The 17,714-nt window shown below is 45.2% G+C and overlaps 1 protein-coding gene across 9 annotated transcripts in view; it reads right to left on the reverse strand.

Annotated features, from left to right (window-relative positions):
• Positions 1-17,714, reverse strand: part of LOC125745331 (MICOS complex subunit mic25a-like) — a 74,343-nt gene that overhangs the window by 51,079 nt on the left and 5,550 nt on the right. For all 9 annotated transcript variants that reach the window (XR_007398623.1, XR_007398624.1, XR_007398622.1 and 6 more), the window contains exon 5: positions 7,263-7,346. Coding sequence is in view for 3 of the 9 variants with exons in the window: in XM_049018085.1 (XP_048874042.1) it covers positions 7,263-7,346 (84 nt within the window). In the remaining 6 variants the exon portion in view is untranslated. The remainder of the gene's footprint in view (positions 1-7,262; positions 7,347-17,714) is intronic.

Consider the following 17,714-nt stretch of genomic DNA (forward strand, 5'->3'; position numbering starts at 1 on the left):
AGCCTTCACCAGAGGAGCTGGCCCCTTCCTCACTGGTGAGCTCTGAGAGTCTCGGGCATGCCGATACAGCTTGGCGGGAAATCCGTGGACAAAGGCGTAGTGACATGTGGAGGAGTCAGTCACTCACGAAGGAAAGGAAAAACTCCAATTGGTAGGCTTTCTCCATTTTGTCTAGATGAAAAATGGATTTCTACCACCCAAATATGAGACTTTCTGCTTTGAGTCGCATTTCTTGAGAAATAATCTTTATGAAATTTTCTCAGGAAGCTGCTGCGAATCGAAAAATCAGATCTGAGCAAAAATTCGGAGATGTCCTTTCACCTCAAGGACATATTGAAATTAAGTCATTATAAGGTCTCGACTGCTTTCTCCCCCGACATCACAGGATATCTCATCTAATGAGATGCCCTAATATCTCAGCTGTTAATCTCTTTTTAATCTTTTTTAAACAGTAATATAAGAAACAATTCAGGAAACATATACGCAATATGGAGCTGAAAATCAGATTTCAACAATACAACTTTGAAAATGAGCCTTTACCTCTGGGCTAAGTCTCCCCTTCCCTGAAGTTGCTTATCCAAAACACCAGCAAGCTCCCTGCACTGTGGAGGGCCTTGACTGGCTGGCTGGGGGGATCCAGCCTACTCGTAGTCGTTCTCCTGCCTCAAGCACCTCTGCCTGCAAGGAGGCCCGATTACAACAGCGTGTACACGTTAGCTTGGGCATTAACAGCCCTTGGGTGCTGAAGGCGGGCGATAAGCGGGGGGGATGGGCATTAGATGGAAAATGGAATCACAGACTTCACTGAACGTGTCTGAGGTTCATTTGTGCAAAAGCCACCATGGACTTTCTGCACCATTTCACTGCACACTGCATGCTAGGCCCTTGGTGCTCATTGTCTCATTGCTGACCTTTGCATTGATAGGGAGACGGGTCAATCAAGGCTACTGCAATCCTACTGCAGAAAGAAAGCTCAGCTCCAGTACATAGACGCTGGGTGCTTTAATCAACCATTCACTCATTCACGCCCATTCATTTTCGATGGAGTCATCCTGACTCTAGATTATAGCAAAGTTGCAATAAGTCGATCCATACGGGAAGGCATATGCTATAGATACCCTTTGCCCTTTATCGATTCATGAATTACTCTAAATCAAAAAGCTAACAGGTCCAATCAAAGCAGTATTTATAAATAAACAGCCTAGTTACATTACCATGACATCTTACGGTATTCCCAGGTCAATCAAAAAAGCTCCGTGTTAACCGCTCTGCATATTTACCCACGTGTTGAGCTGTCTAAGACGTAAAAAGTAAGCTAAACCCTGAAAACATGAACATGTTTTTTAAACTTTATTTCATTGCCCCTCTCCTTTAGAAGAAGTCTTTTGTAATTCTATTAATGATTAAAATTACATCTTTACTGTTACGGGGAAAAAAGAACCAGGTGCGTAAGAGATATCAGCTGTGGTTGACAGCATCGTTCTCATTCAGTAAAGCAGACGGGCTCAAACAGAATTATTCAAGGGCTAAGAGTTTTCACTGAATAGAATCGGTCTAGCAGATCTGCAATTACTAGGGAGTTATATTCCTGTCGAGCGTTCAGATATGAATGGCAGAGTGATATTGAGCTTGTATTCAGTTATTTTGAGTTCATAATCCTAATGCAAGGAGCTTAGCTTTCAAAAGGCCTAAGAAGGGCTGCAAGGTATTTTGTAAAGCTATAACGACGCCTTACATGGGGTTTGATGTGTCTATCGTTAGCTGTCCTCCTGTTAAGCCTGATTCAAAGTGGCACGATCTCAAAGTGACTGCCAGGTTGTAAACCTAAGATTAGAGGGAGAGGTCAGTCACAAACCATGTATCATGACCGTTTTCTGCTTTTTCATTTGACTTTCTTTTTTACGTCAGTGTCTTGTAAGAGCATCACACTGTGATGTCAAACTACCATGTGACATTATTTTAAGATTAATACTTATACTGTGCCAAGTTTTGAAATATAACTCAATTATTATGACACTTGCATCTAGGTATGGACATTTTGTCACAAATATCAACATATCACAGCTAGACAGCTGTCAGAAATAACAATAAGAGCAAACCATCAATTTGTGGGATTCATAAACCAGACTATTTTAGAGAAGCACAATGCTGAAAACTCCTCACAAGCGGGACCACAACACGAGCGAAACAGCTTCAAAAATGGAAGAATTGTTCTTCTGAGTCTTCCAAATGCCTTCAGACAGGTCTGGTGGTGAAATAAAGCATGCAACTACTGTGAGAAAATGCCAGCTACCAATGAGGCTCACACACATAAAAGGTTATCTGGTTTGCCTTGGTAAATCCAGAAATTTCAACCTTTCAGACCAGCCAGTCCACAATCCCCTAGCCAGTCCACACTTTTGTTTTGCTCCCCCGTGCCTGATGACTGGGACGTAAAAGGCAGGTGTGGCTGTTGAATAGAAGAATGTCTGGTAAGGACATGGATTATCTTTGAATTTGAAGGAAATTCCAGTTTCAGAAGATCTATGATGCCCCCATTTAGGACATCATAGACAGGGAATTGTAGCATGGGGGTTACGGGTAATTTCAGGTTTCATGAAGAAACTGGTTTTATGCAACTGTTTATGTGCTGTTGGTTCATCTGGAAACTCTGCTTTGGTGGCAGATACCAAGGCAGGAAAGACCTGATCAGACTCCACATTACTAATATCACAACTTTAAACAGCCATAGCAAAGGGTTACAGCACTGATACCTCCTTCCCCATTAACTGGTCTTATATGTAGACACTGAAATTAATCACCTGCTGAAAATATCCCAAAAATTGCCTGGTTCACAAGAAAACTAATGAGAAAGTATTATTGGAGTTTGAAAAATGTTTCCCCGACTTCCTGAACAGACGGAACAAAAGTGGAGAGTGAGCCGTCTTCAAACAGGGCTCACAGGGTGGGGGGGGGGGGGGGGGGGGGGGCAAAGTGAAAGAGGAAGCCATGAAACCCGGCAGCAAGCACGGGTACCTTGTGCACATCAAAACAGTCCAGCCTCAGTCTTGGTCATGTTCTCCTTTATCTTACGGAGACTCACTAAGGGAAATTAAAAAAAAGAGGGAGTGCAAGCCAAACCGGAAATGCTTTATGTGGCTGTGACTAATGGTCAGCTCTGCATCTTCGAGGAGGGGGTTGCAGTAAGGGGAGGCCATTAAAGTGTTTGACCTGTGCTGGAGCTCAGAAAAGATGTTTCTCTGCTTCAGCCTAGATACAGCACAGGAGTTTGCTCTCAACGGGCGAGGGAATAAATGGGCCAAATCCAGACTTGCTACCTTCAGGACACGATTCCGCTCCACCAGTGTATTAAAGCCAGAAATTAAAGGTCCAACCACTTAGCACTTCACAAACAAATTATTTATCATTTGGCACAGTGACTTTTATGTACAGGAAATGTCAAGGGCCCAAAGGGAAGCTGAAAGGACACCATAAGTTCTTTGGTGGTATAAAAAGGAGGCGTTCTTCGGGGTCAGCCGTCATTTAACCTGCATCGCTTAACACGGCTAACACAGTGCTCGCCACATCGTATGACACCAAAGTCCCACGGCCCACCGAAACACCCGGAAATTAATGTTTAATACAAGCAATACGATATACCTAATTTTTCACTTGCACGTATGATTTCACATACACCATTTTGTTCTCTGTGAAAGAGAGTTTGGGGGGTTAGAGCAGAGAGCCAGCCAGAGTGCAGCCCCCCAGGAGCAGCTACGGTTAAGGGCCTCGCTCAGGGGCCTAATGGTCATGTTATTACTCGGCCAGCCTCGGGATTCAAACCCAGAACCTTCCACAGATAGGCACAGACTTCTATCCTGCTGAGATAAACAGCATTTGTGGACGGTTAGGGATTTTGTTACCAAGTATGGAAGATATTTACTGAGACAGACTGATAAGGCAAACATCATGGTGGATGAAAAGACGCACCCTCTTGCCTCCTCATTTGAACCGTTGCCACCTAGACAATAGTACCCTCCTCTAGTCACTAAAAATAGATCTAAATTTTCATATTTCCAACAATCCATTAATTATTTATACCAGTAATGTACAGTAAAATGAGCAGAATGTTTAGCCAGTTTGATCAACCGAATTTGTTGCAAGGTGTTAGGCATGTGTATAAGTATGCCTATTGGTGTCTCTGTGATGCAGTGATGTGTATGGGTATGGGTATGAGTATGCCTATTGGTGTCTGTGATGCAGTGATGTGTATGGGTATGCCTATTGGTGTCTGTGATGCAGTGATGTGTACGTGTAGGGGTATGTGTACGAACATGCCTACTGGTGTCTCTGTGACGCAGTGATGTGTACGGGTATGTGTATGAACATGCCTACTGGTGTCTCTGACGCAGTGATGTGTACGGGTATGTGTATGTCTATTGGTGTCTCTGTGACGCAGTGATATGTATGGGGATGTGTATGTCTATTGGTGTCTCTGTGACGCAGTGATATGTATGGGGATGTGTATGTCTATTGGTGTCTCTGTGACGCAGTGATATGTATGGGGATGTGTATGTCTATTGGTGTCTGTGACGCAGTGATATGTATGGGGATGTGTATGTCTATTGGTGTCTCTGTGATGCAGTGATATGTATGGGGATGTGTATGTCTATTGGTGTCTCTGTGATGCAGTGATATGTATGGGGATGTGTATGTCTATTGGTGTCTCTGTGATGCAGTGATATGTATGGGGATGTGTATGTCTATTAGTGTCTCAGTGATGCAGTGATATGTATGGAGATGTGTATGTCTATTGGTGTCTCTAATGCTGTGTTGTGTATGGGTATGCATATACGTATGCCTGCTGGTGTCTTTATTGCTGTGAGGTATGGGTACGTGTCCGAGGATTTTCTATTGATAAAATCTGTAATGGTATGATGAAATGCCTTGTGATTATGCTGCAGACTAATTTCCCCATGGGTACAAATAAAGTTTCCATCTATCTAAATACCACCACCAAGCCGCAGACCATTGTTTTAACCGGAAATTTGTGGTGTTGTATTGTCTGCATGGCCTGTGTACCCATAGCTGTGTAGGTCTAAAATAAGAGTGAAGAGCACACGATGCAAGGAGACAATACGTGTGAAATAGCATTACTCAATTTTGCATTGTTGGCTGCAGTAACACCCGTTAGCTCGATGCCTCAGATATTATAGAGTGGCCTACAGTGTACACTGTAGCAGATAGTGTTGTCATGGTAACAATAACTGATATGAGAACTTCAAAAATATGACATGAACCCTAGATCTGAGATGTGGATGAAATGTACAACCCACCCTCTGTATCCATGGGTTCCGCATCCTTGGATTCAATCAACCACGGATCGAAAATGTATATATAAAAACAAAAAATTTCATGAAGTTCCAGAAAGCAAAACCTGAATTTTCCACGCTCCAAGCTCTATGCTGAATCCGCATGACTGAAGTGATATGTAGTTCGGGATCGTCGTGAATGTTAGCACAGTGTGTGTGTCTATATGTGAGGGTTAGGCATATATTACATTGCCCCAACAATGTGATAAAAAGTTGCAGTTGCCACAAGTGGAAACTCAGTTTTATAAAAATCTGTGACTGCAATCAAAAAACTAAAAATACCAAAGGTCTGGTATTTTGTTTGATTACTTATGGATAAGGTTAGAGCTGGGTAGGAGTTAAGGTTGTCATTGTTGGGATTAGGGATTTTCCCAGAGAACCAATTGGACGATCTCCACAAAGATATGAATACAAACATGTATGTTTGTGTGTGTGTGTGTGTGTGTGTGTGTGTACGTGCGTGCATGCGTACAAGCAGTATACCTATCCTTATGGGGACACAATGTCCCCATAATGTGATAAATATCAGTTTTTTTTTCCCTTATGGGGACCGGTTTCCTGGTCCTAATAAGGGAAAACTATTTTATAAAAATCAGTGACTGCTATGAAAAAACTAAAAATGCAAAAACTCTTGTATTTTGCTTGGTTACTTATGGTTAGGGCACGGTGGGGGTTAAGGTTGTCATAGTTAGCGTTTGCATTTTTCCCATAAAAGTGAATGAGCTGGCCCCATAAGGATAGGTATACCCTACGTGTGTGTGTGTGTGTGTGTGTGTGTGTGTGTGTGTGAATGAGAGAAAGACAAAGATTGAGAGATAGAGAGAATTCTGTCTCTCTTGGTATAACAATTTTCTATATGCACTACGATGGCTGCATCTGTACTGAATACATACAGACATTTTCTTGTCATTGTTCCCTAAATCATACAGTACAACTATTTGCATTGCATTTACATGAAATTAGGTATTATAGATAATCTAGAAATGATTTCAAATATACAGTAGGATGTGCATAGGTTATATGCAAATACTATGGCATTTTATATAAGGGACTTAAGCATGCACGGATTCCGGTATCCACAGGAGATCCTGGAACCAATCCCCAGTGCATACTGAGAGCTGACTGTATGTCATACTGTTATTAGAAAGCCAAATCGTCAAGTATAAATAAACATTAAATAAAACACATTACTGATCTCAAACTGAAAAGTATCACTAATAAAATATGGAATAACTTTTGCTTTTTAGTGCCAAATATCACATAATTGCACATTGAAATACTTCACTTCTCCTACTGTTTTCAATCTGTTGTAAAAACAAAAAATCCTACTATTATGAAAGGATTTCCTGCCATCGGTGAGGATTAAAACAGTGGTTTATGCAGTGTTGTAAAACAAGGCGCGTCTATCAGTTTTGGCAGTTAAACACATGTGGGACTTTGAGATCTTGCACCGAAACCACATGGTGATTTAGAATTATAATTGCAATCATATCGTAACGGCTGACATACCTGGAGGCGGTGCGGTAAATGTAGGCCAAGAAGCCTGCAGGAAAATCAACCCTGTTCCTCTCTTGCATATGAGCCATTAACTAACATTTACACTGATTCTTTTAGTACTTTGCTCTATCCACAGCACTAGCGAACACAGAAACAGTGTAATAAATCATGGGCCTTCAACACACGCACACACAGGACCAGTGTGTACGGTGAGGCTGAGCACAGCATTTTTCTGAGGGGGGGAAAAAAAACTACAAACAAGGGCAAATTTTTAAGTAGCACAATAATTCACCTGAACCGCTTGAGAAAAACAGGTAGAGTTGTAAAATTTTAAGCCACTCGGGCTCAAAGTGAGCACTGCATGAACACTAAGTCTCCCAAAGCGCTGCTGAGTTCGGCACTGGGGCACTGCCTCACCTTCTTTGCCAGTTGTGCCAGCTGCTCCTTGTAGAAGGCATCCAGGAGCTTCAGCTCAGCCTCCTTCTTCTCTAGCTGCTTGGCCTACATGACAGGGGAAAGGGTAAACCCACAATGCATCAGTGCAGCTTCCAGTGGGCAACCTGCCCCATAACCATTCCAAAGCATATATCAGCTTCTCCTTTGTCATGTAAAACATTTAGAAAGCAACACTTTTTAGAAGATCAATGCCCTAATAAGGAAACAGTAAAAGTAAATGAAGCACGTAATATGGTCCAATGAGCTATACCGCCACCATCAGGCTGAGTTGAGCGACTGCAGGAATTTGACTATATATGGATGTGGACTAGGCACCACAAAAATTCGGTGGCTGAAAAGATGTGCTACAGGGCTATGTAAGACTTGCTCCAGGCTAGATGGCAAACAGAAGCACATGACTGACATGGGGATGGTAGGACACAATATAGACTTTACAGGAGAGGAGACACCTTTCTGAAAAAGAGACGGAAAGAATGAACACAATGGCACAAGGGAAGCATAGGAGAAGAGTGGGTTCTGGGTGTCAGGTCTTGGGTGTGAGCACGTGCGCCGGGGCTGAGAGAGAGAGCAGAATGAACGCCCCTTAACTGACTTGGCCCGTTCCACAAGCCACAGCAGACTACCTGCATATAAACACGACTGAGTGCTCACTGCACTGAAATGGCCAAGAGACTAGCAAGCAGACAGGAGATGGTGCTACTCTGGGACACATGACAGCATGCTCAGTTCTGGGCAGTAGTGGAGGAGGAGGTGGGGGGGAGACAACCAGCCCTGGACCCATCAAAGCAGGGGGCCCACTGCAAAATTTACCAAGGGGGAATACCTCCCTCCTGGCTATAATATTTTACCGAGTACCCCTTTTTGATAACAGATGATCACTCAAAATTCACAGCAATTTACCAATTCTTGGCAAATTTACCAAGCCTCAGACTATACATATAAACAAATACCTGTTGTGTTGTATTGTCTGCATTGCCTGTGTACCCATAGCTGTGTAGGTCGGAAATAAGAACAAACAATGCAGTGAGAGACAATACATGTCATCAGATCGGAAAATTATACCGAGGGGCTCCCACACCCAACCCACCACCCCCAATCGCCCACCCAACCACCCCACTATGATGCCCCTCTACCCTGGCTCCGGGCTTCTTGGTCAAGAAGTCACCACTGCGCTGCGCCGAGGAACATGACGAGACCACAGCAGTAGGGGGGTTAGGGGCTGCAACGAAGAGGTCAAGATGAAAGGCAGCCGCTGCAGCCCCTTCCAGGTCCCCCTGCGCCGCCGAGCTCAGCAACCTCAATCGGCACCCGGCTGATGTGCAGTTTTCTAGCTGAATGACTTCAGTGGGCCGCAGTGGCCGTGCAGTGACCACGCTTGGATGCCGCTTAAACGCAGAATGAAAACAGGCGCCGTTGACCCGCTTGTTCAGTCTGGCCAGCTGCAGAGGGTGAGCGATCCTCACATTAACAGGAGATTAATAGCGTTTGGCTCCTAACATGCTCTCCAAAGAAGTTCCGTTCCACCGATGATAAAACAGGGGACTCAAATAAAAGATGTTATTCTTCATCGTTAGAGAGCCGGCAGGCTGCTACCGCCGCTATGATGAATCCAGGGCCGTCATTTCATTTCACAACCAAGGGGAGCAGAAGCATGACGGAGCGTCTGAACACACAGTGCATTTGGCCAAAAGCCTGCCCGGCCCAGGCGAAGTAGGCCGTGGTGACGGGCCCTGCGGTCTGGGGGCTGCCAGCAGGCAGCACAGTGGGTACTGAGAACGTGAAGATTGGTGGAGCAAGAAGAGCTTTACTGACAAACACAGGAAGAGTCTTGACACCTGGCCCAGCTCTGCTGTAGAATGGCAAACCGCTTTGGTTAAAATTTCGGTGTCAACTGAGCCGCAACATAATAACAAGGCAGCCTAATCCATCTGAATGGATTTTAAAGTCAGTTTTTGGAGAATGGAGACCATGCAAAATGAATCGCTGCTGTATCCCATGCCCCATCCGGCTGGACATTCACAGATAAAGTGACGGAGGCACCTGGCCAAAGATATGAAGCCTTTTACGATTCCCCTTTGTAGACCCCAATGTGTCCCCCACCTACTCTGCCCCCTCCCACCATGATAAACCCTTTAATATAACAAATATGCTGCTACATTACTCACTGGGCTCTACTAAACAGTGTTGAAGAGCCCGTCTTGCTCAAATCAGTGCTCTTGCTGAATGTATATGTTGCTTGCTCCCCCCCCCCCCCCAGAGCACCCATTACACAAATAGGTCATAACATAGACCTCAACTTTGCCTCATTCAAATAAGTAACAAGCCCAGGCTGGGTTTCCTGCTCAGTGGTAAACTTGGCCAAACGTGGCTCTAGGGCAGGGGTAGGGAACCTGAGCCAGTGTGGGTGCAGGCTTTTGGAATGACCTCTCAAACAGCCAGTTAAAGTGGGTCCCCAGCCTACCCCAGCTCTATCGGAATGATCAGAGGTCACGCAAAGGGGTCATACCCGGCCCAGGTGAGACTCAAAGGGGACATGGGGAACGAGAATCTGCTCTTTGCTGGGAACACAAGTGTGTGGGAGAGGTAGACATAAGGCCTCAATGAGGCACTCTTTAGGATTCCACAGCGTGAAAATGGAGGATGCCTGATCGTCACCCACACCGGCATTAAGGGCTGCCCACCAGCTTTACTGTACGATCCCCTCTAAGGCTCTGCAAAACGACAGCAGGAAACTGCTGAGACTTCCAGCCCAATGAATTTACGCAGGGAACATTGGAGGAGAGCTGAAGATCCTTAAATCCCACCTTTAGCTGACAGAATGACAGGCTTCTCTGCATATTGTCATCTGCCACTTGGGCTTTCTTCTTACTTGTTCTCTTGCAGAAAATTGCCTGAACATGGTGCCACAAAAACAAAAGCAGCCCTTCTAATCTCTCCTCTGTTCTATTCTTGCACGTCAAACATACTCCCACATTAATATGCATGACACACGCGCAGACTCACTATCCATCACATGTTAACCTACAGTACATGCACATACAAAGGCACAGCACACAGCACTCGCACGCATAGCCTGCTACACGTTAAAACACGCTGCTGCCCCAGCACACCTCCGAGTGCCTCCAGGGGGCGCCCTCTGCCTGCATGCCTCATACTCACCCCTCAAGGGTGATCGCAGCGGGTTCCCATGTTGCATTTCATCATATTTCCTGTTTATTTACCTAATGCATTTATTTAGCACAAAGCTACAGGCAGCACAATAAATTAGCAGTTAATAATCAAACAGATTAGCCTGAGTGCAAGCTGCCTGCCTCTTCTGATTTGCACCTTTAATAATTGAGCTCCTCTGTAACACCCTGTTAAGTTTTTATTAAAGCAAAATGAAAGCAACATAAAAACACGCAAAGAATTTTTAAAGTATGGAAAAAATGTAACAGAATCTATTAAACTCGGCAAGGAAGGAGCCATCATAAACACATGCATCCACACGGGATGGAACAAAAAGTGTACCACGTCAAAATCTAACATCAAACCAGGATGCTTGTGGAGTCAGAAATGCCAGCAGGACTGAGGGGAGGTTCTGGATACAAGGAGAGTCAATGAATCAATGCCTTGGATTACAAGGGAAGAAAAAGCTAGGACCATGTTTAGGAGACGCTGCGCATTCGAATGGCGATTCCCGTGCTGAAAGGAGCACTGGACCTGCCAGGAGACAATCAGGCAGCAATCTTATGTGCAGGTATGAATTAACCAATCAAGGCAGACTCTGCGCTCTAGGTCAACCAATCAATCAAGGCAGACTCTGCGCTCTAGGTCAACCAATCAATCAAGGCAGACTCTGCGCTCTAGGTCAACCAATCAATCAAGGCAGACTCTGCGCTCTAGGTCAACCAATCAATCAAGGCAGACTCTGCGCTCTAGGTCAACCAATCAATCAAGGCAGACTCTGCGCTCTAGGTCAACCAATCAAGGCAGACGCTGCGCTCTAGGTCAACCAATCAAGGCAGACGCTGCGCTCTAGGTCAACCAATCAAGGCAGACGCTGCGCTCTAGGTCAACCAATCAAGGCAGACTCTGCGCTCTAGGTCAACCAATCAAGGCAGACTCTGCGCTCTAGGTCAACCAATCAAGGCAGACTCTGCGCTCTAGGTCAACCAATCAAGGCAGACTCTGCGCTGTAGATCAACCAATCAAGGCAGACTCTAGGCTGTAGATCAGATACTGGTCAATCCTAAAAATACAAAACGCTGGGGATGAGGGGTACGTTACCCAAGCTAGCCTGAAAGCTAAGCACAGAATGACAAAGTGAAGGAAAATGGAACACTTGTGGCCATAAAGCATGGATGTAAAACATGCCCTGCCTGCATACACTTCCAGCCTCTGGGGGAGGTGGTGGGGGGGGGGCTTTGGTTTGGGATAAAATCTCCCCCTGCCTGCAGCCGACTCACTGGCAATTACTTACGTTCCCAGCCGCCGAAGAGCGAAGGCTTAGCAGCTTTACATGCAAAAAGATGTCAGGGACTGTGATTACAATTACTGATAACACGCTGTTATCTGTGTGCTGCTATTCATTTCACAAGCTGGATTACTCTCGCCAGACTCCTCTGAAATTGGAAAGGAAAAAAGCTTCTGGAGGGCGCTATGGAGACGGGCAGGGCAGCAACTCATAACCACAGTAACTGCAATTACCTCAGTAACCACACTTGAAGCTCCAGGTCCTACAGAATTGGGTTAAGACGGTCCTGGGCTGCTGCCCAGCTCAGTAGAGACCCCTACTTATCTAAAAACTTTTCTCATCCTGAAACGCACCAATATACCTGACATGTTTTCACATACAACCTAGAAGGTGACTGTAGCTAGACATAGAACCGCAGTGTAGAAACGGCCTGACCACAGACCAAGGGATTCCTCAAAACCAATGTACTGCAAATAAAAGAAGCAGCACAATATGAAGGTGACCCTCAAACAAGCACAGATCACTAGACCGAGGAGAAACAGGCAAAGCCAAGCGTGAAAAGAAGAGCAAAGAAAGCCTCTTTCAGGGGGCAGCCTCAGACTGTATAGTAGGGAGGACTCCGCCCTCATTGTGTCCTGACACCTGCATGACTTCCATCTCTCACTACTTTAAGCTATAAGCACCCTAATTCTCCTCCACCACATGTCCCCGTCTTCTGTCACCCAAGAGCCACCCTGAATCACAGTCTGTCTCACTACGACCACACTGTCGGTCTCCTAAGTCCTCCACACCTTTCTGTGTCTACCGCAGGATTTGTTTGCTCAAAGATCTCAACTTCAACCCAGGAGGCTGGCGTGCCACTCCAGCACAAAAATCTCTGAAGTGAGAAACAGTGTGGCGGGTGGTGCCACGGTGGGTTACGCCTCTCTGCCAGTCTGCCAGAGTCCAGTCCTTGGCAGAAGTCGCATGTCATATGTCCTTCAGCGAGGCTCTTAACCCCCAAAATACACCAGTGCTGCTGGATAAATACCCTGATCTTGCTTTTGGACCCTAAGCCTCACTTTCAACTGAATGTGTGTCTCAAAAGAAAGCAAGATCTACACATTAACATTTATTTGCACTTAGAAATTGTTGCATGCAGCATTGTGCATAGTTTTTTTTTTTGTCTTTTGCATAGCTGTGTCCTGTGAGGTCTGTAATTATAATATCCTCCGGGACAATAGAAGTATTCTGATTCCGATTCTGAAGACGGGGTATGCAAAAAGAAGCATTCCAATGTACCTGTACTCGTACTTATGCAAAGGACAAACAAATCATCATTTCATTTTTTCTTCCATTTCACTGCTGCATTTCAAGAGCAGAATAAATCAGACGAGGAGATGGGAGGGAGTAAAAACATGGACTATCTGTGCCCCCTCGAGGACCGGATTGGGAATCACTGGTGTACAGGACTGTTACTGTGAAGCAACCATACTTAACAGGAGCATGAACAGAATAAAAATTTAAAAATTATCTTTCCCTTCCCAGTTATCATTCACCTTTCAGAAACGAGGACAGAGAAGATGCTGCCCAACTGTGGACATGGATCACTTCGTAACACTAGGGAGCCGAGACATTAACAAAAGTTATTTTTCTGCCATCTAGTGGAAAAAATGGAATTTGGCCTATGGCAGCGTTCCCAGCCACAGCCGAAACTCCGCCGGATTGCATATTTTTATGAAAGATAAAACGGCGCATTGCGTTCCGCGCGGCCGCGTGGGCAGCCGACACAGAGCTATGCGCTGACAGCTGAAGATGACAAGTAATGGAAAAGGAAAACAGAATTAAGGGAGATCAATGAGGCCTCCTGAAATCCGCGGAAGGCTCGCCCGTCTCCCCCATGCCCGTCTGCTGTGACATCAGCAGCGCCGTTACATCAGAAACATCTTCTCGAAGCCTGCTCTTATCAAACCCATCAAAAGGCAGAATCATAAATAATAAACAATAAATAACAGCTGTGTTAGACATGATTAAATGCAACGAGGCCCATTAGCAGCCGAGGCGGGGAGCTGAGGAAAGGAGATTTGGCGGAAAGGAACGGTCTTTTGTGGTCCGTGTTTCCAAGAAGCTGGCTCAACCAGAAACTGGCAGCGGTCAAGCAAACAAGCATGTACACACACAAACACTCACATGCACGCATGCACAGACACACACAGGCATGCATGCACAGATACACACAGGCATGCACAACTCATAACTCCTGTAGATGCTACCACTCGCACAAACCCTAAAATAATACATGACGCATATCTAACAAACGCTTAGAACAGTGGTGGGCAATCATATCCTGAAAGGGCCACCGTGTGTGCAGGTCTTCGCTGCAACTCCCTATTTAGATTACTAATTAGAGGACCAATTGGCTGTTACACCTGGGTTTTAACAGGTGACCTAAAGATTATCCCAAAAACCTGCATACACACTGTCCCTTTGTGGAAAAGACTGCCCATTCCTGGCTTAGAAGCACACTCACAAAAGCACACAGGGAACTTAGTGCAAAGAGGCAAACAAAACACTCCTGTACACATACAATTCAGCACATGAACACACATTTGGCCAAACATCAAAAGAGCCCAGAGCAGCAGAAACATCCAGGCTAATGCGTCTCGGGACATACACTCTGCATTTACTGTAAATTCCCTCAAACCCTCAGACCTGCTTACATTATCAATTTACTCCCATTTCTGCAGCACATCTGTGGACAAAGATCAGAATAAGTTGCGGTCGAGAGGAGACACAATGGGACGGTCATCCTGTCTGATGTCGGGGGAGTCCTGAGCGAGGCTGGTCGCCCTGAAATTGCCGGATCGTCATTGCACAGCCCTGCATGCAGCGGTCCACGGCCGGCTAAGCAGAAGCCACCACCCAGTTTTCCGTGATGGGGCCAAGGGTGAGGGGTACTGTGTGGCATCCCTCCACAATCACACAGCCAGTGGTGTCCAGCTGATATGGGAAACATCATGACCAATACCTACGGCGGGAGCATTTCTTAGTCAGCTGCTTCGGTGTTCCAGGTAGAGGGCAAAAACGCCCAAAGCGTCGATCAAACAGGAAACATACCATTGAAACCAGACCTCCACATGCACTGCAGCCAAGCCTGCCTTTGGAATCAGACTTTACACATGACTAGGTCTTGTGCTATGAACCACTCTGTTCCAAGTTGTGAATGCAAAAGGGCAAAGGGTGCGGTGAGACAGGGCCAGCATTTCAGCATCATTGTTAACAGGACAGTGGTGAGTAGCTTGGCTCTAGAGGGGAAAATGGGATGGGTGGGGGTCCAATTATACCCCACAATGGAGCATCCACTGGCTGCTCACTCCCCTATTTCCTATATGCACCTCTCTGGCAAATTCCCTATTAACGCCCACCGCGTGTCAGAGAGCAGATAAGGGCCAACGACACGTCTCAGCAGCAGGCGACAGAAAGGGCCCTGTGTGTAAAACATGGCCCCATATCTAAATCCTCAGGAAAACTCTCTAGGTGCCATTCACGGCCTCCACTCTGTAGATAGCGGCGCCAGTGGTGGGGGGCGGCGGGGGGCAGTGCATTTATAAAACACCGAGTGCCATTTTGGATGCAATCTTGTGAACAGTGTTTGGTGTAATTCAGCTGGGGAGGATGTATATTTACTTTTGAAAGCTACGAAAAGAGGTTAAACTTTTTTTTTAATGGATCTGTCAAAACAAAATCATTTACTACAATCCTACAAGAGATATGATCTAAGCATACAATCTACCTCATCAGTCACAAACTGGTTGGTGTCATATGAAATATTAAATATTAAACACACACAGGCTTCTTGGGATAGATCTGCAGCTTGTAAAACTAGTGACCTGCTGGACAGAGACAACCAAATGCTTTAAGGTTCACTCCGATTTCAAACATAGACAAAAAGAATTCATTACCATTTCCACACACTGCTTAAATCTTGCCATTCTTCCTCGTGCTTAGAAGTTCTGGATCTATTTGGGTGCAACAGCACACAGAGATCCAGCTGAGAGAGATGCTGTGTGGAGCATTACGCCAAACCTGTTTGTGCCACTGCCAAAGCGCATAGAAGAACAGCTTATCCAAAACAAAGCACAGTATTGGGGAGAGTTATCTGCAGGGACAGCTGCCCACATCAAGAATAATTCAAAACTAAAGCCCCAGCTAATCGCTTGAACTAGCTTTGTAAACTGATCATTATCACTCCGGAATTATTACAAATCCTAATTATCACATGATGATATTATAAAATTAATCACTGTCAGGCTGCTGATTTAAATGACTCGAGTCTCAGGACCTAATGAAAATTCTCAGGCAGGCACACAAAGTCTCCTTCAGAAGTCTGCAAAGACATCTGACCCCAGCCCCTGCAGGATCACAGCTTTGGATTTCCCTTTATTGTGCCGCTCGAGCGGAAGGCACAGGCAAGTCACACCAACATGCATAAAAAGATGGTGGATCCTTAGAACCAGCCAGCATACATACGCATGTGCCTGAGAACTTCTGGCCTGTTATACCTTAATGCCTGAGGTTTTTTAGGATATTCTTCAAGTTGCAAAGCTTTCAAAGGGATGCTGTAGCATCGGAGCAGGCAAAGAACTCTTGAACAACGAGTTATTCCTCTAGATGAGGGGTTCATAAACTGGGGTCCATCGATGGGTCTTAGGGGAGTCTGTGATGGTCAGAGTAAAAAATTAAAAATTTTATATACAATTTTATATTAAAATGATTCATTTTTGCCACTATGTATATGAAATGTTCCGTATTAAATATATTCATTGCATACAAAATTGAGTTTTTGTTCATGTTGTCGGGAGGGGTTCCTTAGCTTTAATCAGATTCAAAAAGGGGTCCATGACTCAAAAAAGGTTAAGAACCACTGCTCTAGATGATTACAAACTATCCCCCATTAGGGCAATATTACAAATGTATGATTGGGTTTGGGCAATACTACCAAAAGTCATTCTTCATCAAGGTATCTAACCTTGTGGTATACAACAGCTTCTGAAAAGCAAATAACCATTGGGACATCTGTACCTTCACTATATTGCCGAAAGTATTGGGACATCCTTCCAAATCATTGCATAAAAACAAGCACCCAGGCATGCAGACTCCTTCTGCAAACATTTACAAAAGAATGGGTCACTCTCAGGAGCTCAGTGAATTCAAGCGCAGTACCGTGACAGGATGCCACCTGTGCAATAAGTTCATTTGTGAAATTTCCTTGCTACTAAATATTCCTGAGTCAACTGTCAGTAGTATTATAAACTGTTATTATAAGCTTTTATAAGTGGAGGCAATTGGGAGCAACAGCAACTCGGCCACGAAGTGGTAGGCCACGTAAAATCACAGAGCGGGGACAATGCATGCTGAGGCGCACAGTGTGCAGAAGTCGCCAACTGTCTGCAGAGTCAATAGCTACAGACCTGCTTCATCTGGCCTTCAGATCTGTTCAATAACAGTGTGCAGAGAACTTCGTGGAATTGGTTTCCATGGCTGAGCAGCTGCATCGAAACCTTACATCACCAAGTGCAATGCAAAGCCACTGGACTCTAGAGCAGTGGAGACGTGTTCTCTGGAGTAACGAATCACACTTTGTCTGGCAATCTGATGGACGAGTTTGGCAGTTGCCAGGAGAACGGTACTTGCCTGACTGCATTGTGCCAAATGTAAAGTTTGGTGGAGGGGGGATTATGGTGTGGGGTTGTTTTTCAGGGGTTGAGCTTGGCCCCTTAGTTCCAGTGAAAGGAACTCTTAATGCTGCAACACAGACAATTTCATGCTCCCACCTTTGGGGGGACAGTTTGGGGACGGTCCCTTCCTGCACCAATTCACAAAGCAAGGTCCATAAGGACATGGATGAGAGAGTCTGGTGTGGAGCCACTTGACTGTCCTGCACAGAGCCCTTACCTCAACCCGATAGAACATCCTTG

The sequence above is a fragment of the Brienomyrus brachyistius genome, chromosome 6, assembly GCF_023856365.1.
Source record: "Brienomyrus brachyistius isolate T26 chromosome 6, BBRACH_0.4, whole genome shotgun sequence".
Classification (NCBI taxonomy): domain Eukaryota; kingdom Metazoa; phylum Chordata; class Actinopteri; order Osteoglossiformes; family Mormyridae; genus Brienomyrus; species Brienomyrus brachyistius.